We start from the raw sequence: 27135 nt of genomic DNA, 5'->3' as shown, positions 1-27135 counted from the left end.
CCCTACAAACGCTTTTGTCGCTGAGTAGCCAACCCCGCAAATTCCCCAGTGTATGCCTCGTGGTCTAGGTCAACCAGCGCCGCCTTACATGACGGAGGTCAACTATTAAGCCAAGCCTACCTCCGCTATATAAGACCTGACCTCGTGGTGACCTTTCAACAGCAGCACACTCTCTAACCCTCTCTCACCATGAACGGTTACGAGTTTGATAACGTGGCGCGGATACGTCCGGATACGCCGACCTGCCCCAAGAAATTAAACCTCCTAGTTCTCCAGAAGTTCTTTGAAACTAATGGGATCGTGGGGGTCACCAAGGTGGAACGTCTAAAGCTCCATGGAGACATCAAGATCACCTTCGCCGAGAAGGGCATGCCCGTACAGCTCGCGGAGATCCCAGACATCAACGGCATTCCATTTAAAATGATTGCCTACATGTGGGACAACCTGAAGCTGGGAGTAATCTCCCACGCCGAAATTGCCCACGTGGACCAAGCAGAGCTGAGTGAGCTCCTCAAGGGGCAACTCCAAGTTGTGAAGAAGCTGTCCGACACCACTGCCCTCATCGGACACCACTCCACCTTACCCAAGGAGGCTCAACTGGCGTGGGTAACTGCGCCAGTCAAGCTCTACTGCAGACCGAAACGGTGTTACAAATGCCAGCACTACGGACACACTGTAAACAAGTGTGAGGCGCAGGAGGACACCTGCTCCATGTGTAGCAGCCCCGGACACCGCTACACGGTCTGCCCCAACACTGTAAAAAAATGCGCTGCTTGTGGTGGCCCACACTCCTCCGCCGATCGTACCTGCCCGAAATGGAAGGAGGAATGCAGGATTGCCAAGGCTCGTCTTGACAAGAAACTGAGCTACAAAGAGGCCCTCCTTGCTGTACGCTCCCAAGACAAAAAAAAACCAGAAGAAAAGAAAAACCAAGAAAAGAAAACTCAAGAGAAGACACCCACCACACAGAACCAAGAACACCACGAGGCCCGTGGAGCTGAAGCCCACGTGGTCAACCTCACCGTCTCTGACTTCTTCCACACCTATGAGGACTTAAAACACGAGGAAGACGAACAACAAGACCCAAACACAAATGAATGGACACTTCAAGAGAGCAAGAAGAGGAGGAGAGTGAGAAGAAAATCGACATCAAGCTAAGAAGACCAAGACATTCCCTCCACACAAGAAACCAACACACACAATCAAGCCGACCAAGCACTGAAAATCCATTGCCCAACCCAACACGCACCTGACGCTTGACCTGACGCTAGCCTGGCTCTGTCTTGTCGCCTCCCGGCCGCGTTGCTGCTGCCTCCATCTTATACTCCCTCACGCAAGCGGTGTTTAGTCAATGCATCTATTCTCTCCTCCTAAAACTCACTTCAATCCTCCCTTTATTCTTCCCCTGAACCTCCTTCCCCCCTGTCACTAGCATTTCATGTCATGTGACCTATCTCTCTTCTTCTAGTTACAGCCGCAGCAAGCAACACCACCTCCTCCGCCGCTGCCTGGCGGCCCTCGCTCCTTCCGGCGAGCTTGCCAGCTTGGCGACCCACAAGCTGGTCCTCCTCTGAGCATCCTCACCAACCAGTTCTCTCTACATCACGCTTGTAACCATGCTGCCTTCCCAGCACCAAGCTGCATTGTACACCCAATACAATATGTATACAGAGAGCACATTGTGAGTTTCCTTTCTCCATCCCATCCTGAGTGTGAACCCAAACAACAGTACCCCACAACATCATTATGACCTGACCTCATGTTTAATAAGGTCACCCTGTATATTTAAGCCTATCTCTGTCCATGTAATCCAGTTGCCTCTGAAGATGTCTTGAATAAGGACGAAAACTAAGGTGCTCCGTTGTTTCCCTTTTCACTGTGATTTTATATATATATATATATATATATATATATATATATATATATATATATATATATATATATATATATATATATATATATATATATATATATATATATATATATATATATAATACTGTAGATAGAGATAGATAGATAGATATAAATATAGATAGTTGGATAGATAGGTAGATAGACTCTCTCTCTCTCCCAGTGTATTCTTCAAAGCGAAGGTCAGACTTTGGCTCACAAGAGCCACAATTAGCCAGTGATAAGCATCACTGTCCTCACTCCTACACTCACAGTTATCATCACTCAGTCCTTACCACTCACTTTATATGTGCCACTAACATTTTTCAACACTACCATTTATATAACACAGTACACTTCAACATTCATAGTTTCCTCGGTATTATTGCACTTCCGCGCACAATATTCCTACCCCTAATCTATTTTCATATTCGAATAAGACGTCTAATTATAATACAAATTTCTTCTATTAAATTGCCGTCGCAAATGTATAATAACGGAGATAGCGTATCCAAAATGTTCTCTATTTTCTTCCATTAATCTTCCGCCATTATCGCCTGCCTCACTGCGTCTCCTTCATAAATCATCATGCCATGCAATCCCGTACACATCACGCTGTCAATCAAAAGCGTTTTTTGGGGGCAACCAATGAAAATGATTTGTGGTATTTTTGGCCCAATCAAATTCGACTTTTATTTTGGGTCACATATTTTGAAATTAAAATTAATTTCCAACCATGGAAGTCTGCGATGGGTGGCACTTCAATTATATGGAGCTGATTGCGAGTTTTTAGGAAAAAAATGAAGAAACTATAGCATTTTTTCGATCTCATGGTGTTCTCCTGACCTCAGTAAAGTGTCTTAAGTGCAAGAACGAATGTAAATATCGTCAAGACCAACATGGCATTGTGCTAACTCCAACAACGAACGAGAACCAGGCCAATAAGGTAAGAAATAAGTGATTCCATCATATGGTGAGAGTCAGTTAGGTTAGGTCAGGTCAGGTCAGGTTTATGTTTTTCTAGTATTTTTTTGTGTATTCCCTTGGCTGTAATTTTTGTCGGAAAATGCCCCCCCCCCAAAAAAAAAAACAAGAAAAAAACAGCCAATTTCTGACGGAAATGAAGGTCATAACCGATCTAAATACACATAAATACACTAGAAAACATATTTTTGAATTTCTAACAGAGTTGTGTGCACTTATGCAAATTTACCGTTTTCCCTACTCACTTTTTCTTCATCTTTCACTTTTCACACTGCTCAATCCACACCATTCACATATCCCTCAACTAGTTATGTTCTTACACAAAAAACAACAGAAACAACTGCTCTACACTGTTGGTAGAATAGAGTTTTATACTGGATGTTGTAAATGAAATTATTCTTAAACTCAATAAGGTACAGTCTTGTTCAAGTTTCTTCGGACACTGCTGGAGACAGCTGGCAACTCAAGGCCGTTTGTTTACTATAGTACGTAGTATAATATAATATGAAACAACAAAGCCCAACCAGTAAATTAAGCAACACGGAACCAAGTAACCAATCACCGATCACTTTTACATTTATTCATAATTTTACGACATACTATAGTAAACAAACGGCCTTGAGTTGCCAGCTGTCTCCAGCAGTGTTTGAAGAATCTTGAACGAGACTGTACATTATGTTGGAAAAGAAATGATAATAGAACTATGATACAGATTTTTTAAACTCTTTTGTCTTAATATATTCGTATATCTATTTTACAATTTATGTTTTTTTTTCAGGTTTGTGTAATAAATGCAACTAGACTGAAGTTCTATAGCAACAAAATAATGTAATATTTTATTTAAAATCATTCAAGTCCTTTTCTCATAATGAATTACTGTATATATCTTGGCTTTTGATCAATTCTGTATTCCTAATTTTCCAAACTCTAGCGTCGTGATCTTTTCATAATTTTTGTTAACATATTTTTTAAGGGCTAGTATGGCTTGGTATCAGCTATTTTTTTATTTATAGACGAGCACAATGAAGTCCAGCCAGGTACCTGAAGAAGTGGAGGAGCAAGAGGTTTTATGGGTAAGTCGAGGAAGCTGATCACAAGACAGGATGAATCATGCTGGAGTAGCAGTACTTTCACTCCTAAGTTGTTCCCTTTTCACGAGGATGTAGGGATATGTGATACATGCAGTGGAATTTTTTGATGACGACCTCGTGAACAAAATTGTGCAGGAAACTAAGTTATAATGATTTTCTCATTCAGACACAAATATTTCCAACATTTAGTAGAATACACAAATGGATTCCAACAAATAAAAACGAAATGTATTTGTTTCTGTATAGCCATGGCTATGGTTCATCTAAAAAAGCACCACATGAAGGACTACTGGACGAAGGATACAACATTTTCAACTCCAGGATTTGTAAAGCTGATGACCTATGACAGGTTTCTGCTAACAATGAAACACTTACATTTAGGTGATAACAGAACACAACTGCCAGGTGACAAAATGGGAAAGATTAGAATGGTTTTTGATGATATTAGGGAAAATTTTTCTTCAAATTTCAAACCATATCAAGAGGTTTGAATTGATGAAAGTCCTGTGTTATGGCGAGGCAGATTATCCTTTCTCCAGTGCATGCCTCAGAAATGCCATAAATTTGGTAAGAAACTTTTTTAAGTTTGTGATGTAAAGATTGGCTATATTTTTAATTACATTTTGTGTACTGTACTGGTACTGAGACAGAATTAAAATTTGACCACGAACTTGGCTTTTCTAGGTCAATAGTGAAGAGAATGCTGGCACCTTATCTGGGTAAGGGACACAACCTTTACATTGATAGTTGGTATACCAGTCCAAAATTGTTTGATTTTCTTCATCTCAACTACAGTGGAACATGTGGGACAGTTCAAGTAAATAGAAAAAACATGCTAAAATTACCACCTGTCAATCGTGGTGAGGTAGTGTCATATCACAATAATAAAATAATGTGTATAAAGTGGCGTGACACGCGTGATGTCCATGTACATCAATACATGAGGACAAAATGGTGAACACAGCCAAAAGAAATGGTGTCAGTGGAGAAGTAATACAGAAACCTGCTGCAGTGGTCCCTCGGTTAACGAACACAATTCGTTCCAGAAGGTCGTTCGTTAACCGAAACCATTGTTTCAATGAGATTTTGGGTAATTGGTTCCAGCTCACTGAAAATTACATACAAAGTAAAAATAAATGCAGTAAAGTACACTTACTTTGAGGTGTGTATGTAGAAGGCTCCTGGTTGATGATGATGGGAATTAGAAGTGGGGGTGGAGAAGGAAGTGGAAGAGAAATCACCCCATGATTCATGCCGTCATTTCACCCATAAAATTTTAAGTTCACTAGGTGTAATTCAAGATTATTTTCTTTAAATCAACACTGCACTGCACTATATATTGTCAATATATAAAATAAATTTCAGAATGACCAATAACTGTACTGTAAAAACGTAAAAATAGTTTATGTTCAAGAGAGCCACAAGCAAGATGTTACCTCCACTGACCAGATACAAACTGACGCCTTGCTGGGTGAGTCAAGTGGCTGATTGGCACACCAAAATCTTGTTTCCTGTACTGCAATTATGTTAAATAAGTGTTAAAATGACTAAAAAATTTAATATAAAACTTGGAAAATTATTGAATGGTACAACCTTCTTGATATTTACTCAAATGGGAACGAATTTAAGCCCTAGAACCGATTACTGTATTGGCGGACTAATATTCAAGCTGGTGAGCAAGCGAAAAAATGTTGACATGATTTCATAAAAATTTCGTGAACCGAATTTTTGTTCGTTAACCGAATTGAAGATTCTTATGGCAGGTAATTCGTTAACCGAGGGATCACTGTACATGCAAAGCTGGACCTGTTGATAAAGTTGACATGATGCTCACCAGTGTCGATTGCATGAGGAAATCTCTAAAGTGGTACAAAATCTTTTTTTTTCATATCCTTGATTTGTCAGTACTAAATACTTACTACACCTTTCTTGTGACAACAGGCAAAAAGCCACCACTGCTAGACTTCAGTAAAGCAGTTATAAGGCAAATGATTGCAAAATTTAGTTTGCCTATTCATACCACAAGGCCTGGTAGGAGTTCAACTGCTGTCAAACCCCATAAGACTAAATAATAATAATAATAATAATAATAATAATTAACAGTTTATTGAAAGAGCTTGGCAGCCAGAAGGCTGAAAATAAACAGTTACATAATTGGGGAATGGTTTTCGAATTACAAATAACATAAAAAGTGATATAAATAAGATATATAATAACTACATGGGGAAAAGCTCAAACTACAGGGCTTTTCAACATAGTGACAGTGCAAGTAGTAGTATTTACTGGGAGTGAATACACTGGTTTATTACAAGTTATTGTAATAAACCAGTGTATCCACGGCACTTCCCGGCAGAAGTCCCTGCCATGCAGATTGCAGGTGTCATGTATATGCACACACTGTAAGGCGTAACAGACGCCACCAAACCACTCGTTAGATGTGTACTGAGTGTGATGTTGGTCTCTGCCTCCCAGATTGTTTCATAGAGTACCATACAAATGACAACTTTTGAAGAATGAAAGAAAAATCAAAGGGGTAAAAACGTAGGAATTGAGATAAAAATTATGATACTGTATTCAATTTTGTATTCATTTGTCTTTCAACAGAATTTGATTTTGCAAACATCACATACACACACATTCAAACACACACATATTCAAACACACACACCCACATTCAAACATACACACATACACATTCAAACACATTATCCCACCCTCCCTTCTGTCTTCTCCTCTATGTCTTTCTTTCCTCCCCAATGCCTCGCTTCCTCATACTTCGTCATATACTACACTTTCCTTCTCTTTCTTACAGTAAATTACCATACCATTTCCTCCCTCCCTGATATTACAATCCTATATTTCTCTCTTGCCATTATTATTATTATTATTATGTACCCGTATATGCATATATGTACATCACATTGACACAAGTCACCAATCAGGAACCACGTATTGGACTATACTGGAAAGTAAGATTCAGACAATTTACGTCTGGCTAATAGTACATTTTTTGTAAGTTCTCGGAGCAATTTGACACTGAAAATGTAATTGATATTTTGTACAATAAGAAATTGCAAGAGGTATGCGTGTTTATCATATGGCTGGCAGAAACCCCCAAAAATTTATACCATGTATGAACTATACTACAGGGTTTTTAAGTTTCCAAAATGTCTACCAAATGCTGTGCACTGCCAGACGTGTGTATCATACGTCTGGCAGCGCGGCGCACAGCACTTGGTAGACATTTTCGGAACTTGAAAACTCTGTAGTATAGTTCATACACAAGTGATCGCGGGCCCTTCGTGCCCGGTGAAAGTTTGAACGCCCGTGCTTGGCTAGCGCGCAACTGCCGTCCGGCTGACAGCGTACAGAGAATGAGGGTGCGCCAAGTCCGTAGACTTGCATCGTTTTCCAGCGTTAATAAAATGGTTAATTAATGCCTTCCTAAAGAAACCATCGACATGGGACCAGGTTTGTTCCACTCTACAAATTTTTTGTGATTTTTCCACAAGTTTGATGAAAAACGATTGTGCTGTTTCGACTGCCCAGACAGACACATGGCTATTCCTATAGTATATTAGATGGTATAATTTTTTTTTGGTGTTTCTGGGAGAATCAGGATAATTGGGATAAATTATCTGACATACATTGGTTAATATTATTATTTAATTCTAATTTCTCAAATTAACAAAGCATATGGAGAGCCATCATAATGTTTAATTACCACACTGAAAGGGTTAAGGATCAATGGGCGAAATTATTGCTTGCAACACCGTGGTCAGACAATGAACGATAGTTGCTGGTGTGTACAGCTCATCTGGCAAGCCTGACCAATACTGTCAGACAGACTTCCAGTTTCAGATGGCACGTCGACAAATGTATACTAGGCATAACAACCAGATATGAGTGGCGTTAAAGGGAAAAAACCAACACTGGCTAGCATTATACTGTATGAAAAAATTATACTGAAAATTATTGTCTAATTTGGGTTTCAGACACTTATAAACTTGCTACATAAATTTTTGGTTGAAAAACATTTATACAACTTGTAAATATTTTATTAGAAATTTAGATGACAAGGTACCATACAGAACCTGAAAGATGTTTTCCTCTCTTAGTGTATTTCTTTAAATAATTGAGAACATGACAAAACCTGGTTGCCAAGGATAGGTGTATCTTCCCTGAGGCCCTATAAAATATTATATAAAAAACACTAAACAATTTCTTAAAATCCAGTCAATATATAGGGACTCAGCTACAAGAGCACTGTTGAAATATGATGATAAAGCCAAAAATTTTTATAATCTACGCCCTTTAGTTCTTTTCTTTAGAATAGTAATATATCCTACATCGACTTACTTAACCTTCAATTGTTAATTTACCTAATTTTGCAAGGCAAAAATATTCCTTGAACCAAATCCCCCTTTTATTGGTGATTACAGGTTACTCAGGTTTTATGGTGACACCTCGTCGGATTTGACCCCAACCAATTAGACTGAAAAGAAAAGAAAGTAAAGATTACCGTTCTCATCCTACGATAGAACTCACAAAATGGCTGGTTGTTTTAGGATGTTCCATTTTACAACATAGTTAGGGAAGGAGAATCATGTATTGTATCCACCATGTCTATGGGATGACATTTATCCCTTTTTTAAGAGCAATGATTACGAGAGAAATACTGGTAATAACCAGATTAGTATCAGCCATGAACATCTGATGTGAGGTTACAAATGCTATACAGTAAATGAAACAGTAGAAGAGTCATTTAAAAAGAATGGCACTTTAGATGAAAGATCTATAGGTAGGTTCATTATTTTCTCACCTTATTTATTATATATATTTTTTCACTGGGGAATTTATTCAAATTAAAGAAAAAATTAACAAATATTAGAACTGTCTTACTATGGAGATTTTGGTACTCACCGCCAATGTTTATCAATCCTGCGGGATAAGGCGATTTTTTCTCCTTCTTCAGTACATACAGGCTGTGTGAGAGTGATCTTGGCCAAATCTGCTTTAACAGCCAAAACTCGTCCACCAGTTGATAAAGATCCAATATTCACCATCAACATTTCATTCTTTGTCAGTTTTTGAACCTAGAAAATTAAAACAGTACAGTTAGTGTATTTCTGCCTTTTTTTGGACTAAATTTTACTTTCGGTAAACTCCCCTAGACTAGTTTCAACTCTAAAAGCTTAATACAGTAGATACTCAATTTTGGGGGTGTTCTGGATTCAAGAATTTTGTAAAATTTGCCATCTGGCATGTTGAAGCAGTTTTATGGCTGGATGCCCATCGTATCACCAACCCACAAGGTGAGAACAGCTGACAAGGCAGGGTTGTAACTCCCTGAGGTAATCAAACACTACCCACTTACCGACCCATTGTACACTACATATTGGTAGATGCTTAATACAGTGATCCCTTGGTTAACGAGCGCCTCGGTTAATGAATTACCTTCCATAAGATTCTCCACTTCGGTTAACGAGCAAACCCTCGGTTAACGAATTCCTTACAAATTTTTCCCAACATGTTTTCGGCTGCATTTGGCTGCCCACCAGCTGTAGTATTAGTCCGCCAATACAGAAATCGGTTTTAGGGCTTAAATTCCTTACCATTTTAGTAAATATCAAGAAGGTTGTACTATTCAATAATTTTAAAAGTTTTATATAATTTATATAACAGGAAACTATTTTTTTGCGCGCCAAACAGCCACTCAACACACCAAGCTTGGCGTCAGTTTGTTTACCAGTTCAGAGGAAGGAACATCTTGTTTGAGACTCTTGAACATAAATGCTTTTTTCTGTGTTTCCAGTCAAATTATTGGTAATTTTGAAATATATTTTACATATTGATAATATATAGCGCAGTGCAGGGTTGATTTAAAGAAAATAATCTTGAATTACACCAAGTGAACTAAAATTTTATGGGTGAAATGGCGGCATGGGGTGACTTCTCTTCCACCCCCACTGCCCTCTCTTCTCCCTTCTCCTCCACCCCATTCTAATTCCCATCATCATCAACCAAGAGTCTTCTACATGCACACCTCAAAGTAAATGTACTTCACTGCATTTATTTTTAGTTTGTATGTAATTTTCGGTGAGCTGGAACCAATTACCCCAAAACCCATTGAAACAATGGTTTCGGTTAACGAGCAACCTTCTGGAACGAATTGGGCTCGGTAACCAAGGGACCACTGTACTGATAATATTACTAAATATATAATATACTTTAAATAATAATAATAAAAATAATACAGTAAACCCACAACTTGTAGCTCTTTAAACAGGATCGAACAATACCTGTACTTATTCACGTCTATTTTATCTACATAAGGAATATCTAGTGTCCAAGACAAGCAAATCACCTGCATTATCAGTAGTGTACCGATTTATATTTAAATACTAACTCATTATTGTATCACGTGGGTTTGAATGGGAAAATTATTTTATAATATCTTGCTATACAGTAGTACCTTAATACACCGGAATAATTGAGGCAGACCTCGGTCTGGAAAAAGCGAAAAAAGGGGAGAATTGATATGGAGGGGAGTGAGCAATAACCCTGCTTACAGCACCTGGACTATTTCAAAGAAATCAGTCATAAGTCTGATTGTAGACCACCGATTTCACTGATATGACCGTTTTGTTTGGTAAAGTGTTGTGTAAATACTGGTAACCGCAGAATTTATGTGTGCTTTATGAATGATAATAAAAATATTAGTAATAAAAATCCTGAAATGAGAGTACAGGACCCCTTCAACACGCCTTTATGCAAGTTCACCACAATTCTTATATTTAGGTTCATTTGGTGTTGGGTTGATATATTATTATGAGTCATTGCGTTGTATTAAATTCCTGGTCCTTGTTTACAAAGCATGAACAGCCGATTGTTTTAACCCTCTCTCACCATGTTGCCAGTGCTCTCCTTCTCTCATGCTTACCACAACACATCTTCAGCACTTAGTAAAAAATATTGTGTACAGGTATTATGTACAGAGTTGTAAAGTAACGAAGTAAATTTACCCGAGTACTGTACTCAAGTAACTTTTGGGGTATTTTTTAATAAGTACGTACTTAAAAATTTTCAGTACTTTTATTAGTCTGGTTTTCTAAGACAAACTTAGAAGCTAGCCAATCAAAAGCGTTTCTTCACATCTGCTACTTCCGAGTGCCTGTTTAGTTATGTCGGGCTTATGTTTAGGCCTAAAAGATCCCAATTGGACAGCCATAATTTTGAGAATCGGCTACTGATAAATTTCAACAGAAAGATTTACTGCAGATTTATTTTAATATTTGAGATGATTAATAATTTTGTTGTTACTGCTTACTTTCAGTACTTAGTAATTTATGGATGAGATACTTTTCTACTTCTACTTGAGTACATTGAACTTTGAATACTTTTACTTCTACATAAGTAACATTTTGCCAATGTAACAATACCTTTACTTAAGTAATATAGTCCGGAACTTTTTACGACTCTGATTATGTATCTGCAAATTCATCTGATAAAACATTAAACAGCAGTCTAAGTGCACAAGTAGCAAACTTGAGCCATTATGTATCACTCAAAGGTAATACTGTAATAATGTTAGAAATATCCAGGCAAAAAGATGTCCGTTATTTGGAATGTATGGTATCCACAATCAAATCTTATTCACATTACAGTAACAGTGAACATTATCATTCCAGTAATATTCTTCAAATACAGTGCATGTGAATCACCTTCACCACCCACCCTGTGCCTAAACACTCAAGACTGCATGAAAATGATTTTTTTCTGAGAGAGAGAGAGAGACAAAGAGACCTAATATACAATATTACACATCTTACCTTAGCCCCTTTCTTATCACCTTCTGTGCGAACACCAAGCAATCGCCTGAGAAGGAAGTAAGAAATCTCAAGCTCAGTGAAGATCTCAGGAAGAGAACCCACAGCTCCCAGCACCTGTCCCACCATACGATCCGCTCGACAAAGGGTTGGATCGATCTTTGTGCCCACACCTGTTGACATTATAAGAAATTAACATCACAAAAAATCTGATTAATTGAATTTCATGATAACAATAGAACAACTGATGAATCTTAAATAGGAAGCACATTCAATGTTAAAATGAACTGTGCAAGAATATTAAACTGGGGTGGAAGAGTTTATTCATAGAATTCCACACCTTACTAAATCAGGGTTGACAGGTACCATCAGCCAAGGTTTATTTGTCCCCAACGTACATCTGCAGATAATTACATTTTATAACGGTAAATATGTCTGCAGATACAGTATATACATAGTATCGGTGCTGAACCTGTTCACCGCCACATGCTCACTAACGCTCTTTGTTATGTTCTGTTGTTAGTTTCACTTGGGTATTGATCAAAACTAGTTGCAAAATTACAGTGAACTGTGATGTCACATCGGGCCCCAGGTGAGGGAGTGTGGCTAGGCTGGCATTGTAGTTACAGTACAGCCCACTCCTTGTACGCACACATTACTTTAACTTCCCACACATACACACCCATGTTCTTCATTTTTCTTATTTATAGTTTTAAATTGTACATGTACTGTATTTTCTTTGTTTTTTAGTCACAGTAAAGTATTGAAGAACAGTAATGTTTCCACAACTTCTATAGTTTCATTATATGAAAATAATGGTAATCTGTGTAGCCACCTCACAGCTGACTGGCGATGTGTTAGAGGGATTACGGGGATATTTATAGCATTATTACTCATGTACTCACACACGCACCTCCTCTCTCTTCCACTGGTTTAATTGCTGCATTAATATGTTTGTTTATGTTCAGAGAGTATAAAAAAGTTTGTTATGTTATGTTATTACCTGGATGTTTATTTGTTACATTGTAGAGTCAATGTTTTGTTATGTAGGATCCTATCTCCATATATATAATGGGAGCATATTGGAAAAATGGGTTCAATAAACAGTATGGAACTTTACCTTCCAAATATAAGGGGATGACTGTATATAGACACTCCCCAGGTTATGGACACTTTCTCTAAGTTTTATTTAGAATGAGCGCCAAGTAATTCCTGGATTGAGCAGGGATATTTCCTACCATACCCCATGTGTGAGCTCTATGTTATGCTATGGTTATTTTTTAACTCATATTTTGGGTAGATATACGTAATTTTCTTATTTTAGTTGCATACACTCAATCTTACCTGCAGAAAAAAAGTAAAATCTAGCTAAGGCGAACTAATTGGGGGGAAGGGGTGTCCGGGATAAGAAGTTGTTCACCTTAGCGGAAATTTTTCCAAAAAGACCACCATATTAAAAAAAAAAAAAAAAAAAAACCAGTACTACAACACCAATATATCCAATTTTTTAAAAGAAATACACGTTTTTTAATAAAAATTAATTAAAAATAGTAATGTACAAAAAGTACTGAACACTTACTTCCAGTTCACTAATAAGGTTTTAGACTGAACCTTCTCACCACCCTTATGGATGCTAAACGTTTTCTTAGGGACCATGTTATTGTTTAATTTTTCAATAATAATGCAAAAACTATGAATGCTATTTCAGCCCACGGTGAATGTACTACAGTATACTGTATCTAAAAAAATTATAAATAATGATTTAAAAAACATCGTACAGTAAATACATTCCTGTACTGTACTTAATGGCAGGGAGTATTTTGGAAAAAAATTTTGAGTGTGTTTTCCTGCTGCAGCCATAGTTTTATTAAAATAATATATACAGTAGCAGGAAATGTGAGGAATATATAAAAATAATACCAATAGATAAGTTACAACAAAAAATACTGTTTTGTCAAATCAGTAAATAAAAGCCAAATGAAAGTTTAACACAGTCACCATTTGCATACACTCCCTGCTTCACCATGGTAACAGATATCAGCTGGGACGCCGATTCTCTAGCAACGCTCCCCACCCCCCTCCCTCACTGAGCCAGCTAACTTGTGTGCAAAGAAATGTACATTCTCTTTACATGTTTGCCCTTAGGACAATTATTTCTTTTACTTTTTTCACAATATGTATGTATGTAGAATGGTGTGTATGCGAGTAAAAACAAATAGACAGTTACACATATCGACTCAAAAACAGAAGTTGAAAAGTAACCATAACACCTCACAGCATGGCCCAGTTGCCTGGTGGTTACAGCGATGAGTTTAACCTGGCTACAATGCCATGAGTAATCACTATTAGCACTATTATATTAGTAAACACTAATAATAACAGTAAATTCAGTGAAATATGGCAGGGAGTGAGGAGTTACATGAGCAGACGACACTAACTAGTGGTCACTCACTTGCTCCCGTTGCCAGGAGTACGATCAAAACACGTAAGGGAAAAATACATATCAAATACATATCTTGTAGTCTAATTTGAGAATGTTGACAGGCACAGTGATATTTTTTCTATAAACCATGCACTTATCTACAATAACATAATAAGAAACAATGTATCATTGCTAGAGTGAATGAAATAATATTCCCACAAACAACAATTGACAACTCTCTGGCACTGTGTTCTGTGCACTGATCCCTTGAAATTATGGCTCAAGGTGGACATGTTATCTGAGGACAAATTTTGTTAGATTTTTTAAACTTTTGAATAAATTTTTGGCAAATAATTTTGTCCGGCTTAAGCGATATCCGCCTCAGCTGGGTTCGCCTTAATGAGGTTTTACTGTGTGTGTGTGTGTGTGTATATACGGTAAACCCTTGGTAACTTGGCATCTGATAACTTGGAATTTCATATAACTCAGCGTGGATATAGTCTCGGAATGTATTATTGTATAACTCGGGAGATGCCGAGATTTATAAACTTATCTGGGAAAATCTCGGCATATCTGGCCACCTACCATGCCTCTGTGTCACCTACCATGCCTCTGCCACCTACTATGATGCTTCATTTTTAGGTCTGGCACTCCAAATTCCCAAGTAACTCTCTATTGGCAACCCCCAGGTCCCAAGCATCAAGGATAAATTTTCCCATACCTAGATAGCACCGGTATTTGTATATACATTATGTGTACCATGTGTGTTCAATGATTACTTATGGAAAGGCCACTTTTGGCTTATGGATAGCCTCCAGGAACAAAACCCGCGAAGTGTCCATATACTGTATTTTGTAATTTTTATTCGTCCATAATACATAACTTATCTACACAAAGATCTGCACAGACATCCGTACTTACCAATAAGACCACCAGGTACGGCAAATTGAAGCTCGTTGGTCTCGGCAAAGAGGGATATGATTCTGGATCGGATTGGCTTACAAACGACACGGCCAGATTCTGGGTCACGAGAAATGATTCCTGGACGCACCTCTATTTCCTGACCAATCTGGACAAAAAAGTATGTAAAATTAGTCTCAAAGACATTTAATTTTTGTTTGTGTGTGTGTGGGGGGGGGGGTATTTTTTCCATATAAATGCATCTCCAATTCTACAATAAAAGTCAATGAAAAAAAAAAATTTCAGTCACTGGATTTTGAGTTAAGGAGATTGTTTAAGTAATGAAACCCTTGCACAACCTGAGGGATGCCTGTAATTATTGAAGATCTGGATGGTGAGCAGCTAAGACTTTAGCTCTATATTCTAATCACTACACCTTGAAGTAACTAAAAGTACAGTGGTCCCTTGGTTAACGAACGCCTCAGTTAACGAAATTTCGGTTAACGAACTGCCTCCCATAAGATTCTTAAATTCGGTTAATGAACAAAAATTCGGTTAACGAATTTCTTACGAACCGACCTCAACATGTTTTCGCTTGCACTGGCCGGTCAACCAGCTTTAGTATTAGTCCGCCAATACATTAATCGGTTCTAGGGCTTAAATTCCTTACTATTTTAGTAAATATCAAGTCATTTTAACAATTATTGAACATAATTGAAGGTAAAGTGACTAGTTTAATGCGCGGCATCCAGCCTCTTAACACAGCAAACAGGCGTTAGTCTCTCTCTGTTTTCACTGGAGGTAACATCTTGCTTGAGACTCTCTTCAACTTAACGCTTTTTTCTGTGTTTCCAAGCAAATTATTGGTCATTTTGAAATATATTTTACATATTGATAATATATAATGCAGTGCAGTGTTGATTTAAAGAAAATAATCTTGAAATACACCAAGAGAACTAAAATTTTATGGGTGAAATGGTGCCATGGGGTGACTTCTCTTCCACCCCAATGCCTTCTCTTCTTCCTTCTCCTCCACCCCCATTCTAATTCCCATCATCATCATCATCATCCAGGAGCCTTCTACATACACACCTCAAAGTAAGTGAACTTTTCTCCCTTTTTTGTTGAATTTAGGCAATTTTCAGTGAGCTGGAACCAATTACCCAAAAACCCATTGAAACAATGGTTTCGGTTATCGAATTTTTCGGTTAACGAACAACCTGCTGGAACGGATTGTGTTCGTTAACCGAGGGACCACTGTAATATAAATCAAGTTTGATTTATTGGTGGCTGATGGAAAGGTGGCACAACAGTTTTGGTACTTAGTGGACACATTAAACAATAATGAATGTGAGTCCGAGACAAGCTGGAATATGAAAAATTCAAGTACATATAATGCTGTACACTGTTGGTTGACTACTCTTTTTTCTCTAATAGGGCTGCAATTGGGATGTCAGCCAGCCATGTCACATTGACCTCGATAAAAAAAGCAATTATGAAGCTTAATTCTGAGACCTGAAGCATCATTAATATTATAAACAGCCAGTCAAAAACATGAGCTCACCTTGAGTACTCCCTTTAAAATGGAGCCGCCAGCCACACCACCCTTCAGGTCTTCAACCTCACACCCAGGTTTGTTGACATCAAAAGACCTAATGACAATGAGTCGCGGTTCTGTCATAAAGTCACGATCTGGGATAGGAATCTTCTTCATGATGTACTCGCACACAACATCGATGTTCAACTTGAGCTGTGCAGAAATGGGGATAACTGGTGCACCTTCTGCCACTGTGCCTGTCAGGAAAATTTAGTCATAGAGTTGAGTTTACTACTGATATCATTCTCTAACTATACTGCACTCCTCTCTACTGATAATTAGAATTTCTGTATAAAAAGCTAAAATGTAATGAAGACATTACTGTATATATGTCCACTAGAGCAGTGACTTGACTAAATAAAATGACTAAGGGAGTTAGTTGCCAAATTAAGTTAAGATTAGTGATACTGGAAATGGGAATTACAGTACAGTATTCTCTAATTCCTTACCCATCTAACACTAGAGCTATTTAGGGAGACTACAGGACACTTTCATGACAGTTGGAATTGAGCAACTCTATAGCTAGCAAGTTTAGGGAGTTCAATCCCTAGGCCCTTGGGTACCAACATGTCTGACTGGAACCTAAAAACCATATAAAAGGGGTACTGTAGTATTATATATTGTCCTACAGAAGGGCATTACTCTATCATAACTCATAGAAGAATAGGGGAAGTATTACAGCTCATTGAAGAATAGGGGAAGTATTATAGCTCATTGAAGAATAGGGGAAGTATTATAGCTCATTGAAGAATAGGTGAAGTATTATAGCTCATTGAAGAATAGGGGAAGTATTATAGCTCATTGAAGAATAGGGGAAGTATTACAACTCAATGAAGAATAGGGGAAGTATTATAGCTCATTGAAGAATAGGGGAAGTACAGTATTATAGTTCAATGAATAATAAGGGAAGTATTATAACTCACTTAAGAATAGGGGAAGTATTATCATTCATTTTACAATTGAGTGTAATACCTCATTATACAAAAGGAATGCATTACATCTCATCCTACACAAAGGAGAGTATTATTCTTCATTACACTGTTTAAAAAGAATCTTAAACCTCACCATACAGAGCGGGAATATCCTACCTCATTATCTTATATTTGGGGACTACTGTACCTAGTTCTCTTACAGAAGGTAAGTACAGTGTTATTCCTTAAAGATTTTACAAGCAGGAACTATTGTATATCTAACTTACAATGGGAGAATTTCATATTACACCTGATTATACAGTATATTACAGATGTCCAATTATATATTACAGAAGGGTAAATATTTTATCTAATTATATACTGAAAAGTGAAAGTGGGTCCCATAAGCATGACTGGCCATCAGGGACAGTGTGGATACTACACGCTGTGTACTAAGCCTTCGGTACACAAGGAGGCAGCATGGCTGGTATTGCTCTCGACCGCATTAACTTCACCAAGTTGTAAATTTAGGTACCCATTTACAGCTGGGTGAACCGGGAGTGACCTAGAATTGAACTGGAATAGGAGGCGAGTGCTGTATCCACGCAACCTCTGCCCTCATAATTATATATTACAGAATAGCTACAAATGATTATAAACTACAGAAGGGCATATATTATATCTAATCTTTCAGACTACAAGGAAGTAATCAGGCATATAATATAGTAAAAAGCCAAATGTAGATAGAGACATACCAATATGAGGAAAGGCAATTGGTCTTCTACTGTGGTTAATGCATGCTTGAAAGAACATAGAACAACTACTGTAATGGATTACCCATAAACAGCTATGCAATCTTACCTTGAATAAATCTAAGAATCTGGTCGTACTGTTCTCGAAGCTGTGACTCTCTACAGAGATCAATTTTGTTCTGAAGAATGAGGATATGCTTGAGCTTCATGATCTCGATAGCTGCCAAGTGCTCCGAGGTTTGTGGCTGAGGACAAGTCTCATTTGCAGCTGTAAGGAAATTCACAGAACAATCAATAAAAAATTTTCTTTTTTTAATTATTTTTTTCACTCTTCGTAAAGTTTCCTGCAACCTTTATTTATTGTAGTTCCTAAACCCAATCGTTCCATATTCTTGGTCTTAAAAACTTTCCCTCCTGCCACTCGACTCAGCATTATGCGGTTTAATCTTTTTTTTTTTTGCATTCTCTCAGTATGTCCATTCTATTTTAGCAAACCCTGGTTAACTCTTTCTCAAGTGAATTTTAAATTTTTATTCTAATTACTGTACATCATCTCTCCTACTTTGTAATCTATTCATATACTGCTCTCAAGACTTATCTCTGGTGCTTCTAACAAGCTTCTTCCTCTTGCACCTAGAGCCCAAAATTCACTCTTACACAGCAATCACTCAACACAACAATTCCTTTTTCATCAACTTCACCTCTTTCACACAGTTCTCACTCTGTACACTTCCCTTAATGTAACTTTTTAATCAATTAATACCCTGGTCTCCAATGCTCAACTCTCCTTCTCAATCAATGAAGAGACTTCATTTCAGGGCTGAAAACCTCAAGTCTTAACAATGAACCAAAGCATGGAAGTGATCCAGGGTCTGCATCTTGCTGCCCATACCATGCATAAACAAGGAACTGACTCGCATCAAATTTAAGTGGAGCTGATTTAAAATTAAAAACAATTATTGTTTCTCTCATAAAACTGATGGATACAACCCAAAGAATATGACGGCAATCTCTAAAGAGGACGTAAAATGTGTTTGATAAATTAGTTATTCAGCTTAGAGGTCACCATGATTCAGTTAGTAGCACAACAATCTTCCAACCCACGTGCCAGAAAAGGACGGTGGGGCATTATTCTGTTGTGATGTCCAACAAGTTGTTCATCAGCTAAGTGCCTGTTGTCAATACTGTGAATTAAGCTAGTCCAGCTCTCTAGCGAAAGTTAAATGAATGCTAAACTTGTCTGTAGCCAAAGTTTTATTTGTATTTTTACTGCCCAAATTCCCATGCTTTCCTTAATTTTGTACTATTTAAAATTATATAATCTTAAAAAAGTAATGAAAACCCCTTACTTGAAGGTGTTGTTTTGCATTAAATACGGTAATTTGCAACATACCAATTAATAAAAGTGCAGCATCCATTACAGCGGCACCGTTCAACATAGTGGCCATCAAAATGTCGTGGCCTGGACAATCTACAAAAGATACGTGTCTCACTATCCGGAACCTGAAAAAAAGGATATATTATAATACAGATTATTATTATTTATTTCAGAGATGTCACTTGGACTCCCCTATTCCCTCTCTCTATAAATGAAGCACAATACACCCTAAGGTTGAAAAAAAAGAGTTCATCAGAAAAGGTAATCATCTCTTTATATGTAACCACGTGTAACTCAATGAATGATATGACTCACTCACCCCCAATGTGCTCTCTCTCTAACATATTGAGGATGCAGCATCTCTAGATTTTTTATTTTATCTTCTAGATTTTCTAATATCCCTACTAATTACTAATGTAATTGGACATTTTCATACTAATAATAATTAAATAAATAACTGCTATCCTTCCAACAGCCCTTGATTCAGGACAAAGTATAACAGGAAAACATAAGACAATAGTAATATACAGTACAGGATTATATATTTAAGTACAATATCTCAAAAAAGCATTTGCCAGGATGGGTTCAATGACTTCCGAAATACTACATGTAATTCGTGATGTCCCGGGAGGGTTGTTAAGTGTGGTTCTGTGGCATACAGATCCTACTACATTTGGCAACCAAACATCATATAAATTACGCTGAAATAAATGACATTGCATTACTCATGTTAAACTATATACCAAAGTCAATGCATGTCCCAATATCTATCATCTGTGGTCTCCTAATGTTTCACACAATGTGGACAGATATTTTTTTGACATTTCATTTGGTTCAGTAAGTCTACTAGTTTGACTAATATCATCCACTTTTATATTAAACCTTTGAAAATACGGTCCCTTAGATAAATTTCATTGTGTAAGAGTAAAAACACACAACACAAGGAATGATAATAAAACAAATTCTTGTACGAGTTTCTTTTAAATCATAACAACCCTGCCTGAAAGGGATGGAAAATGCGAACCCAGGCCATTTCCTTGTAATGTCATGCACCACCATCACAAGGGGATACAACTACAAGTTCACCCAGTTATCATGGAGAATGAACATAAGGAAATACTTCTTCACATAGAGGCTGGTAGACCTATGAAATGGTCTACCAGCCCAAGCTGTGGAATCACTAACAGTACCTGTACTGGGAGAAAAAATAAATAAATAAAAATGGAAGGACCCTACACAGGCCACTGGCCTATTTCCCTTGGCATGGTCACCTCTAGTGAGTGGCCATTAAGGGGAGCGTCCGACTGAAAATATGATGAAAATTGGAAAATTTCGAAAATATTCAGAAAAATTCCCGAGGAAAGCTGTTCTATTGCTATATGCCGAAGTATTTTTATTGCGTAATTTGTATATTTATGTAGCTATGCATACTGTTCTACCCCCCTTCATTTAGAGGGCCCTTCTGTTTACATAGGAAAAGCTGTAGAAAAATATTTTAATAATACTGTACTTTGGTGAAAAGTAATACCAATCACTTGGTAAAAATCAGGATCTGGCACCTTTCTTAGCTAGCTAACCACAGGAGACCATCATCAAGAGTCACCGACACATCAAACAGGTGAGAGTGAGGCATGATTGCGAGTTGCTTTCACGCCACCTTTATCGGCCCGTATCTCAGAACGAGTTTATCTAACCTTCAAATCCCTAAGGCTCACTCTAATAAAATGAAACCAAGTATAGTAGTAGAATAACATACTGTGTATGGCACAACATATATAGATTTTCTGAATATTTGGCTCGGTTTATTATTTGCTGATTTATCTTTATAAATATTTGGAGGAAAAAGCGTTGTTTGGAAAAAAATTCATTCACCCAATAAGAAAGCGATAATAAAAAATATCTATATGTCACGTTCAAGAAGAGTAAATTAACTATATTCCACATGGATTTCAATGTAATTTAGAGAGAAGTTATGGAGAAGTAGGATTTTGAAAACTGATAAGAATGTAAGGATTAAATCAGATACTGTATCAGGGATTAGGCAGAACTGATTCAGGGGTATAGTAACAATGAATCTGGTATCCTTAATTGCCGACAGGAAATTGATATTGATTGATCAATTATTAACGAATTTCGTGCTTCAGCCGGATGCTCCCCATAAGTAAATACTGTACAGTAAGCTTCACCCGTATGCCTTTTTGATATTGTTCCTTCACCTGATTTTTTAAATTTCGTAAAAACCTCCAGTCAGGAATAGGGTCAGTCAGGTAATCCAAACGACTTTTTTTTTTTACTTGGAGAAATAAAGGGACTGCAGGACAGAATAATCAGCTAATTGAAAAATAAAAAAAATACTCAGAGACAGTAAAGTGAAGAGAATGTGATACAATAAGAATGTTTTCCATGAGATGGGTACGTAAATAAATAACTAAGGTGGAAAACAAGGAAAAAAGGAAGATAAAGAAGAGAAATGTCACACAATGATGGAGTGTAGTTTTGCTTACCTTCCTAGGCAGTTGGCTCTACCACAGGGGAAGGTATCCTCCTTGTGGGAACTGGCAGAGATAAAGCACGCAGGCCGTGGACACTTAGGATTGTCACATTTGTAGATTTTGGCATTGGCATAACCTGAGGAGATGAAGCAGGTGTTGCTATGCTTCTGATGACTTTGACATGGTTTACAGAAATCAATATAGCAGAATCCTTCTTGACTGACAAAATTTTTGCTTAATGCATTAAAAAAAAAAATATATTCCATGACAAAGTTTGTGCAAAAATCATGAGAAGGAGATTTGACAAGCATGTAAAACACAGTACTGTATATCCCTCACTGTTCCATGAAAAAAATTTTACATTAGATTTCTATAGAAACTAGAAGATCGTTGTCATTATCTAAATAAATGTTATGAAAACCTTGGACTAATAGTTTTCGTGCATACAAGACTTTTCTTGATAACAGCTGGTAGGTACTGATCCCATGATTCTATTATTCAGCTGCTTGCGTGTTTTTCCATCCCCTACACAAGATGATAGCCACGAGTGTTGTTTCACCATCAGCAAGTATATTCAGTAATGTGCAATACTGTACTCATCTGGTTGCATTGTGTGCAAGGGTACTGCAATATGCGAGGTGGAATCCTTGTCATCCATTTTAATTGGGAATTTAATAGATAATCATTTATGTACAAAGCGAGTGTTGAGTCCTTAAGACATATGGACTTATGTACTATTGCACACAAAAGTCCTTTCCAGTAATCACTCAGTGTCTGAATCACCTGAGGTTGAATTACGAGTAGTTAAGCAGCTCAAGGCACTTCCTTCAGCTGCTCTGTTGATTCAACTTAATGTGAGTAAGACTCGCACAGATCTGATTAATGGAAAGGACTTTTGTGCACGGTAGTACATCTATGCTTCCCATGATAATGCTCCTAAAATTTTATAAATTATTTCAAAATTAAAAAAATAAAAATACCATGGCCTAATGGACCCAATTTTAGTTAAAATGGTCTGAAAGAATCCAGAACCCTTTCTGTTAAGTGCCTGTGTACAGTATATATAAATACATATAACATTTTATCAAAATAGCAAAGGCACTTTTTGCAATAAATTATGCATTTTTTTATATAATTATTATTCACAAGTAAGGTAGGTATCTGGAGTCACTCATGCCCCCACAGGTGAAGCTGTGTTCAGGATCCTGCAACACTAACTTAGCTACATTGTCTCCAGTACAGTAAATGAAAATCTGTCTTTACTTCCAGGATAACTGCACATCTATCTAATCTGAATACGGTCATCATCAGCTTCCTCACGTGATTACTAGACCGTATATCTTCTAAATCCTTTGTAATCGTAAGCTGCGGTTCATTAACAATGCCATTACTGTTCTTTTCAGATTCAGCATCAACTCTAATATCATCCATAAATTCATCAACATCCTATTCTAAATAAATGGGTGACTATACAAAGACTTCACTAAGAAATAGTTAAAGGCAACATTATTTGAAAAGGCATCTGTATACAGTACTGCAGCCTCGCCGCATTTTAGGACAATCTATATAAAGTTTTGATGTCGTCTAAGGCTTAATTGCTGTATAAAACAAAAGTTCATTAGCAGCACAGGCAAGTCCAGAGATTCAACCAAAATTCGTTCCAAAAAATGCAGTTGAACTGTCAAACTAATTTTCCCCATATGAAATAATATAATTACGACAGATGTGTTCTCATCCCCCCAGGCAAATTACATATACTGTATTACTGTGGAAAAAATAGATAAAGTACACGTACAGTACTCACCAGACATCTTCTGTGACAAGGCTTAAAAAGAGCTGGATAGATTCCCAGAGATAGAGAAATGGAGGCAAGTTATTCACCACTCTCAATTTGCTTTATTATATACAGTATAATTTTATTTCATAACTATGGCCTGTATGAGTTCTATTTTATTTAAATATCAACAGTATTAATGGCCATGATGAATAGAGTGGATGACTTAGATTTGTAGTATAAATTTTACAATATAAAAATCAATGTAGTCACTGAACACAAGTACAGCTGCTCCTCGACTTAAGAAGGGGTTAGGGACCCAAATCCAGGTCGTAAGTCGAATTGGTCGTAAGTCGAAAATGCTTAAATAATACATAGAAAATCTAAAATGGGCGTCTCTTTTTCTTCTCAGCACCACAAACCTCTCACTTTTAAGCTTGCCAGCCATTTTACAGTGAATTACAAACGAAAATTTTGTCAGTACACAGCGCAATCACTAATGTTGGGACTCGAAAATATGTAATTTGACAAAATTTTGGTACGACCGAGGCGGTAGTACATCCAGGTGGTCTTAAGTCAAGTATGCCGTAAGTCGAGGAATAGCTGTACTACTGGAAAGACTGAAAATGATGCTGCAGATGTATAAAAACAACTGCAAAAAACACTGTTGAATTGGTGAGTTCACACAGTTGAAACTTGGGCAATAGATACAGTATTAAGTGATAATGGTCAAAAAGGTTAACTGGACAAACCTCAAATAGTTGAATCTCAGGACTTGCCTGTACTGTGTTGATAATATGGTTCACTAGATTGTTCTCTAAACATTGTCCTTAAAATAAAGGTATACTGTACATATCTAGCACAGTTCTGTACACAAGAATATTACCTAATTTAATAGTGATGTTCCTTTCGAGCTCATTTTTGAATCTAACAGTCTGGACTCCCGAGATTGCTTTGACAACTGTAGACTTTCCATGAGCCACATGACCAATGGTACCAATGTTGATTGTGGCCTGCCGACTGATGACCTCAGGTGAAAGTGCCGTTAATTTGCTGATGTCCTGAAATACAGAATATATACTCTCATCTATTTTTATGCTAAGATACCATGTGCTTCAAATAAGTTGGCAGCTGATATATTTCAAAGGATACAGTAATTTCTGCACTGGCTACTTTTTCTCCATTACCAAACTGCCTCCTGTAAATCAAAATCATCCACTGAAGGCAGAGTAGTAACTATTAGTCTGAAACTGAATGAAATCACTGTTTTTTAAAAAGTGAGGTATTTTGCCAACAAATATACAGCATACAGATACAAGCACTGTTATTTTACAGTAATCCATGGTTAACCTAAAAATTTAATGCAATATTACAGTAACAGGTTAACAGGTTGTACTGTACCAACTATTCAAGAAAAAAGTTATCTAAACATTACGACTTATGCCCGGAGTTTTAATCACCCTCTTCCATTGACGGTGGTCATTGTGTTTACAACCAGAGTTGTAAAAAAACTGAGTTATGAAGGACATTGCATTACAGTGCTTGATGGGAGGTGTGGTGGTAAAATTAACTTATAATATTGGTATTACCGAGTAGTTAATTTTACCACCACACCTTCCCGTTAAGCACTGAAGTGCAGTGTCCTTCATAACTCATTTTTTATAAATTGGTTGTAAATACAATGACCACCATCAATGGAAGAGGGTGATTAAAACTCCAGGTGTTAGCCTCATCATAAAAATTAAAGCCACTATAGCTGGCACACAAATGAATGATAACAATGTGGGCTTGGCTTTGAAGAGGAGGGAAAATGTGGGATTAAAAACATAAAAAACATAATACTGTACTTAACTTATTTACATTAATTTTTAAGGTTATCGTGTTTCTTTCACTGTGCTTGGCAGTTGGTAATAGTGGTATGAACATCTAATTCTAAGGTAAACTGCAGCAGTGTTCCAAATACTAACCTAAACTACCTAGCCTAACTTAAAAAAAAAAAAAGCATAGCAAACCAAAACAACCTTTACGTAGTAAACTTACTGGTACCTACTAGGGCCGAGGGAGGCAGACAGGGGCCATGTCTCAATAATGAAGCATTGGCAAATGAAATGGTTATCATAATTGGATAGAAAAAAAAAGACCTTAAGAAAAATCATCCTGGACATGAAGTGGATATTTTACCATGCGTGTGCTCTGATTGGCGAAGTACTTTCTGTTTAATATGAGGGAGGGGGATGGGGGGGGTGTGTTGCCTCCCAGCTATGAAGTTAGGTTCGATTAGGTAGGTTTCTTGGTAAATTTACAGTTTCAGCCACAACTACTGTTCGACCACAAAATTTAGTTTTTCTCATGGTATCTGGTGTGATTCATTTGAATTTGACCTTCATTTCCGTAAAAAAAATGAGTTGCTTTGGACTTATCCCCCTCCCATACAACTTGACTTAACCAACAGAAGAAACCTACCTAACTACTTAGACCACTTTAGTAACTATCATTGTATAGTTTGCCCCCACCCCTCCCCAGCACATTAAATATCTCAGTTTTAAGTCGTTTGCGAGGAAACGTCATCGAGGAAAGGTGTCTTAGAATTGTCTAAACTAATATTTGCAAAGAAAAATCCCTTATTTAATTTGACAACAAATACATAAATAGCTTTTCTAGTGGTTTTCCGACTTTCAACTCCCGATATCTCAGTTATGATTAAAATGCGCCAGTGTTAGAGATGAAAATTGTATGTTTTTGTCTGAACTTAGGTCCTCTCCTATAAATTGACCCTTAATTTCGCCACTGTCTATCACTCACTGAAGCTACACCACAACACTGCACCTCAGGCCTGGTATAACATAATGAAATAAAGTTACACATGACAGCTGGGCGGAGAGTAAATGTCTCACTTTCACACAATCTTTATAACAAGAGAGCCTATTTTACGTTTTAGATTCATATATCAACATCACATTGACACTTTATACGCACCAAAGTTTTCAAGTCCTGGACCGCTAAGTTTGCCATAGTTAATATTGTTGTAGTGTCTCCCACACGTCCATGAGAACAGTCACAGTGTGTACAGACCGGGTGAAGACTCGTTTAAACCCTTACTGAATGGCCAAATATG

At 37.2% G+C, this 27135-nt stretch overlaps 1 protein-coding gene across 1 annotated transcript; it reads right to left on the bottom strand.

Annotated features, from left to right (window-relative positions):
• Window positions 1-8007: 8007 nt before the first annotated feature.
• Window positions 8008-27102, bottom strand: LOC121868011 (eukaryotic translation initiation factor 2 subunit 3-like). The gene is made up of 10 exons (XM_042368222.1): window positions 26997-27102; window positions 24907-25081; window positions 22259-22382; window positions 19770-19879; window positions 18486-18644; window positions 16681-16910; window positions 15138-15285; window positions 11798-11967; window positions 8889-9061; window positions 8008-8460 (listed from the first exon to the last, which is right to left on the bottom strand). Exons 1-10 carry the CDS (start codon window positions 27030-27032, stop codon window positions 8409-8411), a joined length of 1377 nt encoding a protein of 458 aa, XP_042224156.1. The 5' UTR covers window positions 27033-27102; the 3' UTR covers window positions 8008-8408.
• Window positions 27103-27135: the final 33 nt, after the last annotated feature.

This window comes from Homarus americanus, unplaced genomic scaffold, assembly GCF_018991925.1.
Source record: "Homarus americanus isolate GMGI-L3 unplaced genomic scaffold, GMGI_Hamer_2.0 scaffold37032, whole genome shotgun sequence".
In the NCBI taxonomy this organism is placed as follows: Eukaryota; Metazoa; Arthropoda; class Malacostraca; order Decapoda; family Nephropidae; genus Homarus; species Homarus americanus.
This window is presented reverse-complemented; position numbering and strand designations above follow the sequence as displayed.